This window comes from Tupaia chinensis, unplaced genomic scaffold (assembly GCF_000334495.1).
Source record: "Tupaia chinensis unplaced genomic scaffold, TupChi_1.0 Scaffold000566_1, whole genome shotgun sequence".
In the NCBI taxonomy this organism is placed as follows: domain Eukaryota; kingdom Metazoa; phylum Chordata; class Mammalia; order Scandentia; family Tupaiidae; genus Tupaia; species Tupaia belangeri.
The window spans coordinates 1,259,776-1,279,153 of record NW_006160079.1 but is presented as its reverse complement, the minus strand read 5'-3'; the positions used below and the strand labels follow the sequence as shown (position 1 = coordinate 1,279,153).

Genomic DNA, 19,378 nt, shown 5'->3' with positions numbered 1-19,378 from the left:
AAGAAATCACCCCCCCAGGGGGATGGCCACGCTGCAATCCCTTCTCCTCCATTCTCCTCTTGGGATCTTGGACATGCACGCACACGCAGCCGGCGTGAGTTTAAGCCACCGGGTCCGGGACTCGAACCGCAGTCGACTACATGGGAGTCCAGTGACATAGCCATTATGCTAACTGCTGGTCCCCCATAGAAAATCTTCATTCCCTGAAAAATCTAGTTCGCTGGAGCCATGTGGAACCTGCCTCTTCTACCGCTAGCTCGTTTGCTGAAGGCTGAATTATCAGTAGAAAATCTTCATTCCTTGAAAAATCTAGTTCGCTGGAGCCATGTGGAACCTTCTTCTGAAGGCCTCGCCTCTTCTACCGCTAGCTCGTTTGCTGGAGGCTGAATTATCAGTAGAAAAACTTCATTCCCTGAAAAATCTCCTTTCACTGTTTTTCTTGAGATCTTTTCCTTCTCATACAGACTATGTCTTGCAATTCTATGTTTGGGTTCATTTTTCTTTTTATAATCCAAGGAATCACAAATCATGCCAAAACTGGTTGTCTTCCCACCACCAAAATGGGTTCAGAACTCAAACACAAAGATGACATCTGGTATGATCTTGTAAATCTTGGCTAGTTTTCCATAAGTTTCTTATTTCTTAAATTTTATTCATTCTCATTATTTTATTTTTTTTTATTTTATTGAAGTTGACCAGAGGGACATAGAGAAGAAAATTAAGAAAGCAAGCCGCCAGGTCCGGGACTTGAACCATGGTCAGACATATGAGAGTCCAGCTGCCTTAATCACCACACCACCTGCCAGCCCCCCAAATTTCTGTCTTAGGTACTGTTGCCTTCCAGGATGAAGGACATCAATGAAAATTTGTTCCCTCTGAAGTAGTCAGTTGGTCTTGAATTTCCAGCTACAGATACTACCAGGGAGGAAAAGAGCAAAAGTTCACATTCTTGAGGTCATCTCTGTGGCTACATATTCCTCTGTCTGCAGTTTGAATCTCCATCTTGATCAGCTTGAAACACTGGGCATGCATGTGAGTTCCAAAGATTAATTGGGCCACAAGACTGGAGGAAGGGGACTGCAGAGTGACCTGACCGTGTGCAGGGTGCTCTTCTCTCTCTGTCTTTGTACTGTGCCTGTTCATGCACTCTATAAGGAATAAAGAAAAAAAGTTTACATTCTTTATTCACTTCGGAAATTTTATTCGATCTGTTGTTGCCAAGTAAACTGGTAAAAAGAGTATAGATCAGTAACAGTAGGTGGCATGGTGGTTTAGGTGTTGGACTCCCACATAGTCAACTATGGTTTGAGTCCTGGAACCAGTGGCTTGAAAAATCACACCAGGGGGACCAGCAGTTAGCATAACGGCTATGTTGCTGAACTTCCATGTAGTTGACTGCAATTTGAGTCCCGGACCCAGTGGCTTAAACTCATGCCGAGCGCATATGTGTGTGTGTCCAAGATCCTGAGAGGAGAATGGAGGAGAAAGGATTGCGGTGTGGCCATCTCCCCTGGGGGGTGATTTGTCGCTTTCTATCTCTCTGTCTTTCTGGTGATTGCACACTCCTATAGCAAAAACCTCTTCAAAAAACAAACAAAAAAAAATCACATCAGGCATGTATGCATGTATGCCCAAGATCTAGGGAGGAAAATAGAAGAGAAGGGATTGTGGCTTGGCCACCCCCCCGGGGGTGGGGTTGATTTCTCACTTTCCTAAGGGAAAAAAATGTAGACCGAGGTGTATTTTATTTACTATTTCTTTGTTCTTCCCAGTTCCCTTTACATTTCATATAATGCTCTTTTTAGCCAGCAGAGAACACTAGGGTCTACTAAGGAACAGAACTACAGTGGAAATGTGGCTGTTCTAAGATGTGATTGTCAAAAGATCACATTTTTTTTTTTAAGTTTTTTTAAGTTTATGGTTCTTGTGCTCACCAGAGACAGAGAAAAAGTGAGAAATCACTCCCTAAGGAAATGGCCACACCACAATTCCTTCTCTATTCACCTCTTGAGATATTGGGAACACACACACATGTCCAACATGATTCTCAAGGAGCCAGATCTGGGACTCAAACCACACAATCAGCCATGGGGAATCCAGCTGCTTCAACCTTAATACTACCTACGGGTCCTAAAAGGTCACTTTTTAATGGTTCTCCAGTTATTATTTCAATCATGCTCCCTTATGTCATATGACTTTTCATGTTTGAAAGAAACCAGTCATTTAAGGGCAAAAAAAAAAAATCTATGGCATTTAATTTTTGTTTGTATTTCATCTTTAGTTTGAAGAAAAAAAATTGAGAATTATAATCAACTGCATTGCTTAATGTCTGTTGAGCTATCATCTACTTATACTACTGTGTAAAACCCTGCAAAAAGGTGTAGTCCCTATTATCTACGAAATACTGTTATATTTGAGGAATGAAACAGTTTATTATAGGCTTAAATTTTTTTTTTCCTAACTCCTCAGTTTGCAGGCCTTTCTGATATATCCATCTCACAAGATATTCCTATAGAAGGAGAAATCACCATTCCTATGAAGTCTCGCATTCGGGAATTTGATAACTCCACATTAAATGAATCTGTTCAGAATACCATTGTAAGTAAGACTAATTGAGAGAACTTCTACTCGGTATCATGGGACTATATAACTAACTGCATTTTGCAATATGTTCATTTTTAGGTCAGTGTTTTTCATATTAAAATTTAAGATTCTTCCCCAGAAAATAATTTGGTAGTCTTTTAGGAGAGCAGCCTGGTTATAATGGCTATTAAGAATCTTAAAATGTCCAAAACTTTTTTTTTTAGATTTTTGCCATAGGGTGCTTATATTTACCAGAGAGAGACAGAGAAGGGCAACTTGAGAAATCATCACCTGGGGGGATGGCCATGCCACAATCTCCCTTCTCCTCCATTCTCCTTTTAGGATTTTGGACATGTACACACATGCACCCAGTGTGATTTTCAATCCGCCAGGTCCAGGATGTGAACTGTGGTTGGCCATGTGGGAGTCCAGTACATTAACCACCACACCACCTTGCTGGCCCCCAAAATGGCCAAATCTTTTTAAACTAATAATTCTACATCTTCACTTATGGTATAAAGAAAAAAATTTAAAGTTAAACTTTAGGCACAGGAAAATATCAGCATACAGATGTTTTAATTATAGCATTCTTTGTAATAGGGGAAAGTTTGAAACAACTTAAATGAACAACAGGTGAGATGTTGGTTAGGTAAATTATGTTGCATCTATGTGGTGGAATGCTAAACAACTAATAGAATTATGTGTGCAAAAAAAAATTTAATAACATGGAGAAATTTCTAGATGAAAAAGCTAGGACAGAATGAACTATAATTTGAGAGGTTATATTTGTACTACTGAACCCTTCTTCAGATGTCTTGATTTTTTTTAATCTTCTGGCATTCATTTACGAGTTAAATTAAGGGTGTTAGAAATAAATTGATCTTACATATTGTAAAAAATGTGGTAACTAGGGAGCAGGACAATCAGCCCTTGGGACCTCATCATGTATGAACCGAATGTCATATGCTCTTTTGCATAGCAGATTTTTATAGTGCCATTATTTTAGTTTCCTTAAGTAGCATATTGGGATGGCTATGTTTGCTTTTTTATAGAGTTTTCAAAATTAACGATAAAAATAGAACTGGTAGGGAACCAGCAGTTAGCGTAATGGCTATGTTGCTGGACTCCCACATATTCGACCGCGGTTCGTGTCCCGGACCCGGTGGCTTAAAACTCACGCCGGGCGCGTGTGCGTGCGTGCCCAAGATCCCGAGAGGAGAATGGAGGAGAAGGGATTGCAGCGTGACCATCCCCCCTGGGGGGTGATTTCTCGCTTTCTGTCTCTATGTCTCTCTCTGTCTGTCTGGCGAGTGCACGCGCCCTACAATGAAAATCTCTCAAAAAAAAAAAATAGAACTGGTAGATGTAGGATGTAGGAAAGTGTTAGACATTGGCTTATTGAGGTAACGAGAAAAGCATATGCTACCTCTCAATTAAGAATTTACAGGAGATTACAGTAAAAGAAATTTTCACAGATGAAGTGAGTGAGGTACCCAGTAACCTTGGTCATCACAGTAAGACAAGTTATTTATGTCTTTCAGATGCGTGATCTAAAAGCTGTTGGGAAAAAATTCATGCATGTTTTATATCCAAGAAAAAGTAATACTCTTTTGAGAGATTGTAAGTATACAAAGTTTTTGAGAATTTGCTTCATCTCACTAGACCTTGATAAGTACTCTATAAAGCAAAGATTCTGTGTTAATAAAGACTAAGATGGTTTTCCAGGATGAAAACACATGTCACTGAGTGTAAAAGAAATTTTGGGGAGAAATTAAAACTTTAGAATCAAATTTCAGATGTTAGAGGATTTTGTTCATTATATTGTCTTATTAAAACTTTAGAATCAAATTTCAGATGTTAGAAGATTTTGTTCATTATATTGTCTTCATCAATAAATATAAACTATGTATACTAACCTGGAAAATGGTATAATATACACCGATAATAAATATTTCTGGAAGCTGCTAACACATAGGGACTTTGTTCAGCCAGAGAACTAACAGTCTCCAAGAGAAAGTTAAATGTTTAAATGTTAAGTTAGAATAATGGCACATACACATTAACAATTAACAAATTAATAATATCTTTAGACATTTCTATTTTCAAAACTATCATTTAGTCTGATGACTGCTTTCTTTGTTAAGAGCTCTATTAAAACAGTGCAATAAATTATTTAAAAAGTTTTTCTTAAAAATTTGCACTTATTTGCCTTTATTTTCAAGAAGTCTTGTTTTTTCTATTACCCTTTATCAAAAAAATCAAATCAGTAGCTTGAGAATAGTAATAATGGCTCTCATACATGGGTATACCTTTTATTTTAGCAGAGTTTCAGCTATACCACAGGATGTCAATTATGTGGCAAGTATGTCATCACTGTGTAGAGACTGGATGCAGTGTCAGAATCTTTCTCAATACAATGCACTGTATATTAGAGCTGACTCCTGATTTGAAACTGAATTGTTACCACTGATGTAGTAGAAAGAACATGGACAAATATTGGTTTGAATAATGGTTCTATCACTAGGTGTGTGGTCTTGGATAAGCTAGTTAACTTTTCTGGGGCTCATGTTTCTTCTTCTTTTAATGGGGAGGTAATGACATACCTTGCTGGTAAGGATTAGATAAGATAATACATAAACATCACCTGGCATAACATCTGGCATTTAGGGACCAGCAGTTAGTGTAATGGCTATGTTGCTGAACTCCCACGTAGTTGACCGTGGTTTGAGTCCTGGACCTGGTGGCTTAAACTCACACTGGGTACATGTGCGTGCGCATCCAAGATCCTGAGAGGAGAATGGAGGAGGAGGGATTGTGGCATGGCCATCCCCTAGGGGGTGATTTATCACTTTCTGTCTCTCTGTTTCTCTTTCTTTCTGACAAGTGCACGCGCCCTATAGCAAAAACCTCTTAAAAAATATCTGGCATTTAGAAGTCACTCTGCAAATGGTAGTTGTTATTCTAGCATAATCTCTTCCCTAATGCACAGTCATACACAATATCGTTTTTATTCCTTACGATGACCTTGTGAAGTAGGAGTTACTATTTCTGTTTTGTAGATGACCGACATGAATCTCAGAGAAGACTCGTCAAGATGATACAGGCAGGATTAGAACCCAGTTTTCGAGTTCAGTGCCCTTCCCATTTTACAACTGTTATCTTAGATGTAAAGATATCTTTTCAGCTGCTGCAGTGGCTCAGTTCAAAGCAAGGTTGTCCCAGTTACAATACAGAATTAGTATGTGAGAGAGTCTTTAAGAAGTTCATGGAAAACATATATAATGAAAGATCTTTAAACAGATTTCAAAAATTTTTTTACCAAAATAAACTTGTACATTAATTTCATTTTCCCTGGACTTTTTGGAGTTCCTTCATATTATTTTGCTGATTAACACTGATTATTAGCTGTGTCATATGTTAAACTCTATTCCCAAAACTTGCAGGGGTAAAGGGGTAGGCTGACAAAAAAGATATAAGCAAGTAATGGTCAGAAATTTACATTTTTGTTCTGCCCTGTTATTAAAGCCTTAGGCAAAATGGCAGGGAACAAACCTAAAATAGTTAGGGAAAAACATGAGATACTACTTTATATAGGATGGCTGCTTAAAAAAAAGTAGAAAATAAGTGTTGACAAGGATGTAGAGAAACAGGAGCCCTTGTGTATTGTTAATGAGAATGTAAAATGGAGCAGTTGCTGTGGAAGATAGTATGTCCGTTTCTCAAAAAATTAAACATATAATTACTATATAGATATATACCCAAAATAACCGAAACCAAGGACTTGAGTGTATTTCTACATGCATATTCATACTAGCATTAGTCACAATAGCTGAAATGTGGAAACAACCTATGTGCCCACTGATGGGAACACATGAAACACAAAATGTGGTATATATCACTTTCTGATAGAATATTATTCAGCCTTAAAAAGGAAGGAAATTCAGACATACTACAATATAGATAAACCGTGATTACATTGGTTAAATGAAATGAACCAGGCACTAAAGGAGACAGAGGAGTCTACTTATATTAGGTAACTAGAGTAGTCATATTTGTAGAGATAGAAGATAGAATGATGATGGCCAGAGTCTTATGGGGGTGGGAATGGGGAGTTACTGTTTAATAGAGTTTTAATCTGGAAAGGTGAAAAAAATCCTGGAGATGGATGGTTTTGATGGTTTCAGAAGGTGAATGTACTTAATATCACTGAACAACACTTAGAAATGGTTAAAATGGGGGAACCAGCAGTTAGCGTAATGGCTATGTTGCTGGACCCACGTAGTCGACCGCGGTTCACGTCCCGGACCCGGTGGCTTAAAACTCACGCCGGGCACGTGTGTGTGCGTGCCCAAGATCCCGAGAGGAGAATGGAGGAGAAGGGATTACGGCGTGACCATCCCCCCTGGGGGGTGATTTCTCGCTTTCTGTCTCTATGTCTCTCTCTGTCTGTCTGGCAAGTGCACACGCCCTATAGCGAAAATCTCTCAAAAAAAAAAAAAGAAAGAAAAGATGAAATGGTTAAAATGGTAAATTATATGTTATATATTTTACAGCAATGAGAAAATAGCTAAGCATACTGTTATTGTTTTTTTATGAATTAAAACCAGTGCATGAAAAAAACTGTATTAATGTCATTGTATTTGAATTCAGTTTTTCAGTTGATAAGTTAAAAAGATTTATGATTGATAATAGTTTATTATTAGAGTGGTAGGTTTATGAATTTCGTTATATCTGTTCCAAACTTTCTGCACTATTGTCAAAATTACTTGTATCATTAGAAAAAACAAACACAATATAAGTTTGTACATATATGTAACTCTGTAAGGTAACATTATATACATATGAGGAAAAAGTTTGAATTAGTTGAGGAAGATAATTGTGTTCTAAGTTGCATGTTACTGAACTGTTGGCATACTAAATATTAGCTACTGCCTGAGGGTCACTTTGTGTTAGACCTGATATTGGTAGAACTTTTTATAGTTTTCAGAAAGCTTTCATATATTGTTTAAGTTTAACCTTGCAAAATTACCAATATTGACTGTGTTTTCCATCTAGAAGAGCAGCAATTCCATATTAGCTCAATATAATAATTTTAAAAGGGAAGCAGTGTAGCAGAGTGGAAGGAACTCTGGACTAAGAATCAGAACTGGTTCTATCTCCACATAGAAACTTTGGCAAGTTATTTCCTTCTCAGCATCATTTTTCTTATTCATGAAATAAGTATGATTAGACTTGCCTTGTCTAATATAGCCTCTGATTGGTGAAGTATCTTGGCTGTAGTCTTCTTTTTGAGGCTGCAGGGTGGTCTATCTAGATCTGACTGCTTGCCCGTGAATATGGCTTAGTAGAGGGGAGAGAGATGGTTTGTGGAATATGAAGTGAACAAAACTTAAAGGCTATGTGAACTTCTTTCAGAATTGGGGAACAGGGATGGCAGATACAGAATCGGGGGAGGTAGGAAAGCTTGAGTAGACTTGTCTAAAGACCAATAATGAGAGAGGTAGATATTGGAAAAAGATATGAAATACTGCATATTTGCTTTCTATCAGTCTTCTGTTTATTCTTACCTTGTAGGGGATTTGTGGGGCCCTTTGATCCTCTGTGTGATGCTTGCATTGTAAGTACTTCATTTTCTTTCTTTGTTATTTGAGGTAGGCTAGACTTTTCTGTGGAGTTTCAAAATTGTGAAGAATTTTGTTTTTGACAAATGGTGAGCAAACTCGCCAAAGAAAGGTAGAGAAAGAGAGAGAGAGAAGGAGAGGGATAAAGCATTCCCTCAATGGGGCGTGATCACACTGCAGTCCCTTCTCCATTTTTCCATCCTGTCAAAGTTTTGATCACACATGCACACATTCTTGTTATGGTTTTCAAACCACCAGGGCTGGATTCAAACAGCAGTCAGCTGTGTGAGACCCAGCTTCCTTAACCACTAGGCCAGCCCAAAACTGAGAAGAATTTTGACTGAATATTTTATTTAGGCCTTCTATGACATATTATACTTCTCATGTATTTAAACCTAAAAAGTCAGGAGCTTTCTAGATCCACTTTTTTAAATGATGGAATTAAATGTATAAATTATGCCTGCCTTCATTTACCAATGAGTTCTTAGTCTGTTTTAGTCATGTCTGTTCAACAAGCACTGTATTTATTCTCAGGCATCTCCCCATTATTAACCTAAATGAATGAAATATAGGTATAAGCACTGTTTATAAACATAATTCTTTTCTATTTTTTTCATCTTTTTTCCCCCACAAGAGTAAGAGAGAGGCAGAGAGAGAAAGACAGGTGCTTTCAACATCGTCTTATGCCAAATGCCACATTTCTCTCCCTTAGCATTCCCAAATAGTCAGGATCATGGGCCTGTGTGCCCTGCATATACAGGTCAACTGGGAAACCAAACCTACAGTCTTCCGCCTTGTCTCGATCCAGGATCACTTGAGCAGTAAACTACTGCTGTACCATTTCACCATCCCACGAACATAATTATTTTTAAGTCTTACTAAAATTATGAATGAAAATAAATTTGAGAGAATAGAAGTAATAAAAAGCAAGATGATATACAAAGTATTATGCTTTCCATAAGCATTGTATGTAAAAGGGGAGGACAGAAGAAAGGAAAGTTGCACTGCAGAGGGGTGTATAATAATCAGTGATAGAGAAGAAATATACCTCACCAGGGGGCCAGCCTATAGCCTGGCAGTTGAGGTGGCTGGATCACACTGGGTGAGTACATGTGTACATGTCCAAATTCCCAAAAGGAGGGAGAAGTAGAGGAGAAAGGATTGCAGCATGACCATCCTCTGGGGGTGGGGGGGAGGTGCTTTCTTGCTTTCTATCTCAGTTTCTCTGGTGAGCGCATGTGCCCTCTGGCAAATTTTAAAAATAAAAATACAGCACTAGGATTCAGTTGGGTTCTGCTATCAGCTACTATATGACTTAGGGCTACAAATAATCAAAGTTTGTATAATGATTTCTTCCAGCTTACAGGAAACTTTAAAATACCTTCTCAATTGTATTCTAACAAGAATTCAATATTATTTTTCTTTCTAAAAAATAAACTCAGGAGGACCATCAGATGGCGTAATGGTTTTTATCACTGGACTCTCACACAGTCAACCCTAATTCAAGTCCCGAACCCAGTGGCTTAAACTCATGCCAGGCACATGTGCATGTGTGCCCAAAATCCTGAGAGAAGAAGGGATTATGGCATGGCTATGCCCCGTGGGGTGTGATTTCTCACTTTCTATCTCTCTGGCAAGGACATGCACCCTATAGCAAAAATCTCAAAAGATAAGTAAATAAGTAAGCTTAGGTTCAAAGAGGTTGAAGACTTAGCTAAAATCATACAATCAGTGTTTCCTTAGGTCTCCTGATGGTCTATTCTCTACCTCTATGATTATTGCACATCTAACCACTCTGGATCTTTTTTCATATCTATTAAAGGAGATGGTTGAGAGTCCTTTCTAGGTCTAACACTTTATGTTTCTAAGCTCAACAAGTTTTTTTCTGTCTTGTCTTCTAATTTTTACATTTTAAAATAAAGATTCATTGATTTTTTTTTTCTGTGAGCAAGTGAGAGAGAAAGATAACATCCCTAACAGAGTCTTGATGTTGTAATCTAACTCGAGCCATAGCCAGTTCCAAATCATGGGCATGCATATGCCTGGTTTACTTAAGGAGGTCTCTTGATGTAAATCTGCAACCTTCCCATATGGGTTAGCCTCACAAGTGTCACATTTTACTATTGTGTCACTGTCCAGTCTCATTTTAAAATTTAAATTGAGCACATGACACTTCAGTTAATAATGAGTAATGTTAGTGTTTTTTCTTTCTAAAGACGAGATCTCACTTTGCTGCCTAGACTAGCCGCAAACTCACAATCCTCTTGACTCAGCCTCCAAAGTAGCTGGGATTACATGCATGCACCACTATACCAAGCTAGAGTGTTATTTTTTTTATGCCTTTAATAACCATATCCAGGTTGGGGCTGGCAGGTGGCATTGTGGTTAAGGGCACTGGACTCCCACATGATTGACCACAGTTTAAGTCCCAGACCTGGTGGCTTGCTTTCTGACTTTCTCTCTCTCTCTGTCCCTCTCTGGTCAAATTAAAACAAATAAATAAATAAAGTTAAATAAAATAATTCTAAAAAAAGAAAAAACAATTGAATACTTTTATGAAGGGTTATATATTAGAAGCTATGAGCATATAATTTTTAAAATTTTTTTGAAAGATTAACTTTAGAAATTATATAGTTTAAACCCACCTATTTTCAGATAAAACTAACATCCCAAGACATTAAGTGACATATATAGCGACAGAATAAGGATCAGTAACTGTGTCTCTTGCCTTCCAGACTAGGTAACATTTTTCCCTCATACAATGCTGGAACAGTAGGGATTCCAGACAACAGGTGATGAGTGCTGGCACATTCTCACTTCAGAAGTTAGGACTTGAAAAGAAATACAGCCATCGAATACAATGTGCTGCACATACTGCTAGTTGGCATAAAAGGACAAGAATTACTGTGTTACTTTTTTAGACTATACAATAAGGATAGGTTGTAAGCTTGCTGTTATTTATTGTTTTCCTGGGAAATACAATCCCATGTCCAAGGATTTTAAATCCCAAATTCAAAATACTTTACGTCTGTAAAATTTGTAGACAGAAAGGATATTTAAGTATTCAACTACTCAGTTTCAAAGCAGAATCCTTTTAGTAATCTGTATGTTTGCTTTTTCTTAATTTAATTAAATTCCCAGAGATGTATGTGTGCTTACCAGGAAGAGACAGAAATAGAGAGGGAGGAAAGCACCTCACAGTGGGTCATGTTCATGCCATAATCTCATCACCTCTGTTTCTCCATCCTATTGTAATTTGGATCACATATACATGCATACAAACCCAAAATATTTTCCAAGCTACTGGGGCTAGGATTTGAACCACAATCAGTCATGTGCTATAAGGTTTTCCTTAGCCACTAGGATACATGTAGTAGTGACTTAGTGACTGTAGGCCCCTTGCTGCATGCAGTCATGTTCGATTAATACCAGGTTGGAATGCAGGCCCAGTGGTAGAAAGTCTTTTTGGACTTTCAAAAAAAAAAAAAAAAACCCAGAAATATATATTTTTCCCAATTTTAAAATAAAGTCAACTTAAATTTAAAACCATTTTAAGTACTGTATGTACTAAAAACTCTGTGTCTTTAAGCCACATTGGGCCCTTCAGTTTATAATCTCTCCTTAAACAAAAAATGTTTTAGCAATCAATCCATTCAAACATTGCAACAAGTCAAATGGATTACTCCTTGTACTCCTGAGGCATTTGGAATTTGAAGTAAGGAAGACTTGCCACATTCTTATGGCATTTTCCTATCAGTACAACTTACTTAGTATAGATCTTCAGGTGAGGTATAGAGCAGCCATCTGATTGAAAGTTTAAGAACCCTGGGCCAGCCACGGTGGTAGAGTAGTAGTGTGCCATACCATGATGCTGAATCCGTATGAAAGATCCAGATTTGGAAATCAGGTTGACCTGTACATACTGGATGCACACACATAAGCCTGTGATCCTGGCTGGATGAGAAGACTGTGGGAGGATTGTGGCATGAGACTTTATTGAGCATGCCTGTTTCTCTCTATTTCCTCCCATGGAAGAACTAAATAAATAAACTTTTAAAAACAAACCAAAATTTGAGAACTCATGCCTTAACTTTGTTGCTCTAAATAAAAGATTAGCAATTCTCACACTGTTCCCTTGTCTTAGAATGCTGCAACAAGGCTCTGCAGACAGTGAGAAAGATGGAGGGCCCCAATTTGCAGAAGTGTTTGTCATTGTCTGGTTTGGTGCAGTTACTATCACCCTCAACTCCAAACTTCTTGGTGGAAACATGTGAGTATCATTACAATGGACCCTTTCTCCCTTCACAAGGTAGTATATCTTGGTTTTTAAAGAAGCCAGGCTAATTAGGTTTTTAAAAGAAAAAATAAAGATAAATAAGGGCTAAAGAGGGTTCCCTTAAAAACCACTGAATAATAATCTTCTAGTTAAATTATTTTATATTATTTGGAGTCCTTTGATAAGCTTCAGGTGCTTTCTCCAGCTCCTGAAATTACAAACAGAATTGTTTGTGTTAAAAGATTATGTACTTGGGGGGACAGAGAGTCCATAGCTTTCAACAAATTTTCAAATATGTCTATAAACTAGAAAGGATTAAGAGACACCATCTGAAATATTATACACCGTAAAGATATATGTGATTAAGTGTAATATTAAAAAAAGATAAATTTATACAGGGAGGAAAAATGAAACATCATCTTATAGAGTCAGTGGGAGAAGGAGGTCCCTAGGGATTAGAGCTCATCTCATATTAAATGGCTGATTCTTATGGGGAGTTTATTAAGTGACAAGGAAAAGTATGGAAAGAGAAAATTAAAATTAAATCGTGTGCTTAATACATAGGACTATTCTCATTAAAATAATGTGAGGGTATAGGTACAGGTTGAACACCCCTAATCTGAAAACCCCAAATCCAGAAATGTTCCAAAATCCAAAACTTTTAGAATATCAGCATGGAAAAACACCTGAACCTGTGTGATGGGGTATAGTGAAAAATCTGCAATGTGAAAATATTATATAAAATTACCTTCAGACTCTATCTGTAAGGTATATATAAAACAAATGAATTTCATGTTTAGACTTGGGTGCTATCCTCAAGACATCTTATTATATATATGCACATATCCCAAAATCTGAAAAAAAAAAAAAAACCCAACACCCAAAATACCTCTGGTCCCAAGCATTTCAAATAAGGGATTCTCAATAGGTAGTATGTATTACTGAAGAGATAAAAATCCCTGTTATGTAGAAAATCTTTGTAATAAACTGTGTTATAATACCAGTCAACTATATTTATGATTGTTACCAGTTTATATTGTTTTTAGATCTTTTTTTCAGAGCCTTTGTGTGCTGGGTTACTGTATACTTCCCTTGACAGTAGCAATGCTGATTTGTCGACTGGTACTTTTGGCTGAACCAGGACCAATAAACTTCATGATTCGACTTTTTGTGGTCATCGTGATGTTTGCCTGGTCTATCATTGGTGAGTATGTATTTAATATCTACAATAGTAGAACAGATAAAAACATGCATTAGAGATGAAGACTAGATGGGGAGCAGTGTAACTTCAGTCAGATGTGAGTAATAGGATTTCTGCCAGTGTCGTTCAGAAAGCCCTTTGATTTACATAGGCATTGATGAGGATGGTGTTCATTTTACCTGAGTTGGGTATCTTGACTTATAAGATGTTGGAGAGTCACCTCTCTTTTTCCCCTTAGATAATAAATACCTTTGGGAGAGTAGATTACACTAATGTTAGCTTAGTCCTGGTATATATGAGGCATAAGTGGCTTGTGATATGACTTGAGCCTTTTCCTAACAAACTACTCAAAATAATAGTTAGTATTTATGAATTGCTTATTATAGGCCAGGCACTGTTGTAAGTGCTTTTATGTATATTATTTCATTCAATCCTCATAGCAAACCTAATAGGTACTATTATTAGTCCTATCTTATAGATGAGGAACAGTTACAGAAAGGTTATACACTTTGTTCCAGGATACATGAATGAGTATGGGAGTCAAGTTTCAAACCCAAGTGGATGATCCACCCCGAAGAACTATACTACCTTATGGTGTAGGTTGTTAAGTATCATTATATAGTACTTTTATGTTTCAGTAGAAAAATTTTCTCAAGATTAGGAAGGGCCTATCATAGTGACATGAATGTGATATGTTCATTGTTTTTGCATTCTTTTTTTTTTTACTTGAGAGAGAGAGATTTTTGCTATAGGGCACATGTGCTCACTAGAGAGACAGAGAGATAGAAATCACCCCCAGGAGGATGGCCACCCCACAGTCCTTCCTTCTTTATTCTCCTCTCAGGATTTAGGGCATGCATGCATATGTGCCTGGTGTGAGTTTTAAGCCAACAGGTCTGGGACTCAAACTGTGGTCAATTACATGGGAGTCCAGTGACATAACCATTGTGCTATCTATTGGTCCTTTTTACATTCTTAAATTTGTCTTAAAATTGCAGTTTAAGGTAGAAGTGTTTACTAGCTTTTGATTTGATGGGCTAGGTATCAAATACTTCTAATATTTTTAAGTGTAGTCACATTGTTCTGGAATAAGGCTGAAAACTAAAAAGTAATCCAAAAAAGATCTGAGAAAGTCAAAATTGATATTTTAAAGACTGATGAAGCTTGGTACTTTACCATGGGAGAGTCTCTCATTACCTCACTTTGAGTCTGGTCATTTACCATATACATTTATTTCTAATTAACTTAGTTTCCAGTGTCCAGGCCCATACCAGATCAGAAAGTGGAGTCTGAATAAGAGAGAGTGGATTTAATCCAGAAAATATCTATCAGTACTCAGTAACAGGGGCTGTGCTAGGCATGGTCTCTGTGCTTGGAGTTCATGATCTAGTGGAGGAATCAGACATGAAAACACTGGAGAGTAGCAGTGCTCTGGTAGAAGATGGACATCTGTGCAGGGCACTGTGGGGGCACAGAAGGATCAGTGGGCAGTTTGTCCTCAGGTGGCAGAATACCAGGTGATTATTCAGGAAAGGTTTTCTAAGGATGATCCTTGACGAATGGAAACACTAGTTTTTCTTGGATTGACAAGAGAGATCACATTTAAGAGTCAGTAACTTAAATGGACAATTACTCTAAAAGTGCAGCAGTATGAGGCCTTTGACATAGGAGCAAATCATGTTATACATCTGTGTAAGCCTATTTAGCACAGTTTGACAACTTTCCAGAAAAGAATAAGAAAGCTTTTTTAGAAAAAATTCCATCCAAAATAGTTGAAAACTTTTAAAGCTTTAGTCACTTAAATAAGAAGTCCTCAGTTGTCTGAAAATTGTGCTATAGAATGTCTTTTTCTCTGAGGATCGCAAATATAATTGAAAATTTTTTTGAGAGAGAGATTTTTGCTATAGGGCACATGCATTCACCACTGGAGAGACAGAGACAGAGAGACAGAAAACAAGAAATCACCCCCTAGGGGGAATGGCCATACTGCGCTCTCTTTTCTTCCATTCTCTTTTTTGGATTTTGGGCACACACAGGGCACCTGGCTTAAGTTTTAAGCTGCTGGGTCCAGGGCTCGAACTGCGGTCAACTGCATGGGAGTCCAGCAATATAACTACTGTGCCATCTGCTGGTCCCATTACTGAACTTTCAGTGTGATTCTATGTTCCAGATTATGTCAAACACATTAAAGATTAGTAAATGTTAGTAGTTGTGATAATATTGTATTAAATATTCCTTTTTGTTTTGTTTTGTTTAGCCTCGACAGCTTTTCTCGCCGATAGCCAGCCTCCAAACCGCAAAGCCCTTGCAGTTTATCCTGTTTTCCTGTTCTACTTTGTCATCAGTTGGATGATTCTAACCTTTACTCCCCAGTAAATCACGAAATGACAATTAAAAGCCAATGAATTGAAAGTTCATCTGAAAGATGTAATACACCATGGAGCTTTGCCTTTGGCCCTCTAATTTTATTTGGCCTGTCTACTTTCAGGTATTTGTTAACTGGGTAGGTAAGGAAATTAAAAGGAAGCCATATAACATTGTTGCCACTTATGAAGGGAACTGATGTTTAAAAGGCTATCCTTTTTCTCTTAATTTCTTTCATTAAAATACATGTGTATATCACACACAGTATAATGCCTCCTTAAGGGTTGATGGAATTATTGTGATTGGTTTGGATGGCAGTCAGTGATCAAGAAGCAGACCCTACAAGTTGAATAGAGTTAGTAACTATTTTTCAGTTTTGAGAATACCAGTTCAGATATAGTTCTTAAACACATTGGCTTATGACTATTAGAATATTCCTCTCTTTTCATAAATAAGAAAGAATAATCTACATACATTTTCTTTTATTTCTCTCTCACACTTAAAAAGGCAATGACAAATGTTAGGAAAGGGGTTCATAGATATGAGAGGAGAAAACATACATTAATCAGTATTCAGATTTTTATCAGAGGAAATTCTACACTTGTTGCTTGAAAAAGGAAAAAAGAGCAAGGGCATTTAATGAGTCAGCCTCTGGGTATTTTTAGTATAGTAGCATTTCTGTCATGCTTAACACGTTGGTTGTCATGTGAATTTTTAGTCTCGTTCCCTAGCTCTGAATACACAATCTAAGATGTTAGTAGTCAACATGTAATTTTCCTTTGACTGAAGTTTCAGTGTTCCAATGCTAGAACTTATCCAAGTAGCAGACCTCAGAAATATATTAATAGATTGGTAGGTCCCTAATGCAGATTATGTGTATACCTTCTCTTAAGGGTAGAATGAGTCAGTTGGATACAGCATAGTTATAACGAACTCTTCCTAATATTCTCTGTGGTCAGGCCTCTAACTAGAAAGTAAAGCTGTATCAGAAACCTTCACTTAGCCATGTGTACACAGAGGGATTTAGTGTTCTAATGACTGTTTAATAGTACAGTTAAATGTTCTGGACCTGACATAGGATAAGATGGGTTTATAGCTGCTGCCTTTTCATAGGGATTTAGCAGTTTTTCCATTACATATGTTTTTGGGGTTGGAGAATAACAATTTATTTTCTTGGTTTAGATTTTATTTGTAAAGTTAATTAGCTCTCCTATGGGCAAGCACATTTTGCACATGTGCACCTACTTACACTCTCAGATATTTATGCATACCGGTGTGAAGGATTTTCAGGGAATAGAGCATCAAGGATAGGCTGATTCTGAGCTAAACAGGGCTCCTGTAAGGTAATCTGAGCTATTGCCTTTTATAAATTGTACATTGAAGAACTCTAATAGACAAAGATTGTAAGTCAGGCAGAAACATTCATTGTAAATATATACTTACTTATAAAGCTATGAATTGCTTTTTTTAAGAGATGTTTTTACTATAGGGTGTGTGCATTTGCCAGAGAGACAAAGAGAAAGAGAGACAGAAAAGAAATCACCCCCTCACGGGAGATAGCAACACCACAGTCCCTCCTACTCCATTCTCCTCTCGGGATTTTGGGCACACATGCACACATGCCTGACATGAGCACTTTTTTCTTTCTTTGGTGGGGGGAGAGGTTTTTGCTATAGGGCGTGTGTGCTTGCCAGACAGACAGAGAGAGACACAGAGATAGAAAGCGAGAAATCACCCCCCTGGGGGGATGGCCATGCCGCAATCCCTTCTCCTCCATTCTCCTCTTGGGATCTTGGGCACGCACGCACGCACATGCTCCTGGTGTGAGTTTTAAGCCAGGAGGCCGGGTCCGGGACGTGAACCACGGTCGACTATATAGGCATCCAGCGACATAGCCATTATGCTAACTGCTGGTCCCCATGCTTCTGATGAAATTTAAGCATGTGAGCACCACTATAGAATGTAGTACACCACTTCAGTTATGAGTAATCGCTTGCTGCTTCTGCTTCTGAGACCAAGACTCTGTTATATTCCTTAGCAATAGGAAGGGTGAAGACTGGATTTAATTGCTGCTCAGATTAGAAACACTCAGCTAATGCCAACATATTTGAATGTGCAGTATAGTCTTAAAAGTCAACTCTTGGGAACCTTTTGGGAACCAGCAGTTAGCGTAATGGCTATGTCGCTGGACTACCACGTAGACGACCGCAGTTTGCGTCATCTTAAAACTCACACCGGGTGCATGTGCGTGCGTGCCCAAGATCCCGAGAGGAGAATGGAGGAGTAGGGATTGTGGTGTAACCATCCCCCGGGGGGTGATTTCTCGCTTTCTGTCTCTCTGTCTCTGTCTGTCTGGCGAGCGCACGCGCCCTTTAGCAAAAACCTCTCCAAAAAAAAAAAAAAAAAGGCAATTTTTAATCATTAAATCTTTTGCCTCCTAAGAATTTTATAATGTGAGTTGAATTTGATGTTAAGCAAGGTTGGGTCACAGACAATGTTATTGGTAAGCATTTTATTGTTTATTCTTTTTGTCTTTTTAGAAACAGTATCGCCCAAAATGTGATTAGAAGGTTAGCAAACCTGTATTTGGAGATATAATTGTATACTTTATATAATTTAACTACTTACTATATTTGGACTGCCTATTTTGTTTCCTTGGAAACAAAGATGAAAATCTCCTGTTGTTTCAAATTCTTGGGTAATGTTAAGTCATTGGAATTTATCTAAAGCCTATCATGATGTCCATTGCATGTAGCTTGTTTAGTCTTGTGGAAAATGCTGAAATTGTGATTACTAGTTAGACTGTTAGTTTCTAAGACATTTGGATGAAAATATGTGAATATTAATACATGTGTGTAAATTAGAGACACTTTTCTAGATTCTGTGGGCTTTTATTAAAAGAGAATTTCTAAGGATTTACTTAGATCATAAGACGGCCAAATAATAATAATAATGACAATATTAGTACTAATAATACCTCACATTTATTAGGTACTTATGTGCTAGGCACTTTTCTATTTTAAGAATTTGTTTATAACAGCTTTATTGAGATGCACTTTATCATGAAATTTATGCTTGTGAAGTTTACGATTCAGTGGTTTTTAGCATATTCACAAAGCTGTACAACCATCATCACTAATTTTAGCACATTTTTACCACACCACAAGAAAACCTGGTATCCATTGGCAGTCACTCCCTTTCCCCCTTCACCCCAGCCCCTGGCAACCAACAATCTGTTTTCTATATTGGTTTGACAGAAACTGTTCTTCGGTACCTTTTTTGCATCTCCTCTAATCCTTATAGTACTGCGGTTCTCATCTCACAAGTAGAAAG

The 19,378-nt window shown here is 37.6% G+C and overlaps 1 protein-coding gene across 3 annotated transcripts in view; it reads left to right on the top strand.

Moving 5' to 3' along the window:
- Positions 1-17,431, top strand: part of YIPF6 (Yip1 domain family member 6) — a 31,845-nt gene extending 14,414 nt beyond the window's left edge. For 2 of the 3 annotated variants that reach the window (XM_006157944.3, XM_006157945.3), the window contains exons 2-7: positions 2,470-2,598; positions 4,125-4,203; positions 8,158-8,200; positions 12,349-12,474; positions 13,527-13,684; positions 15,939-17,431. In XM_006157944.3, coding sequence (XP_006158006.1) covers positions 2,470-2,598; positions 4,125-4,203; positions 8,158-8,200; positions 12,349-12,474; positions 13,527-13,684; positions 15,939-16,057 — 654 coding nt within the window. In that variant the 3' untranslated portion in view covers positions 16,058-17,431. Of the gene's footprint in view, positions 1-2,469; positions 2,599-4,124; positions 4,204-8,157; positions 8,201-12,348; positions 12,475-13,526; positions 13,685-14,199; positions 14,278-15,938 lie in introns of all 3 variants that reach the window. The other variant, XM_027775452.1, reaches the window with a different exon arrangement.
- The last annotated feature ends 1,947 nt before the right edge of the window (positions 17,432-19,378 follow it).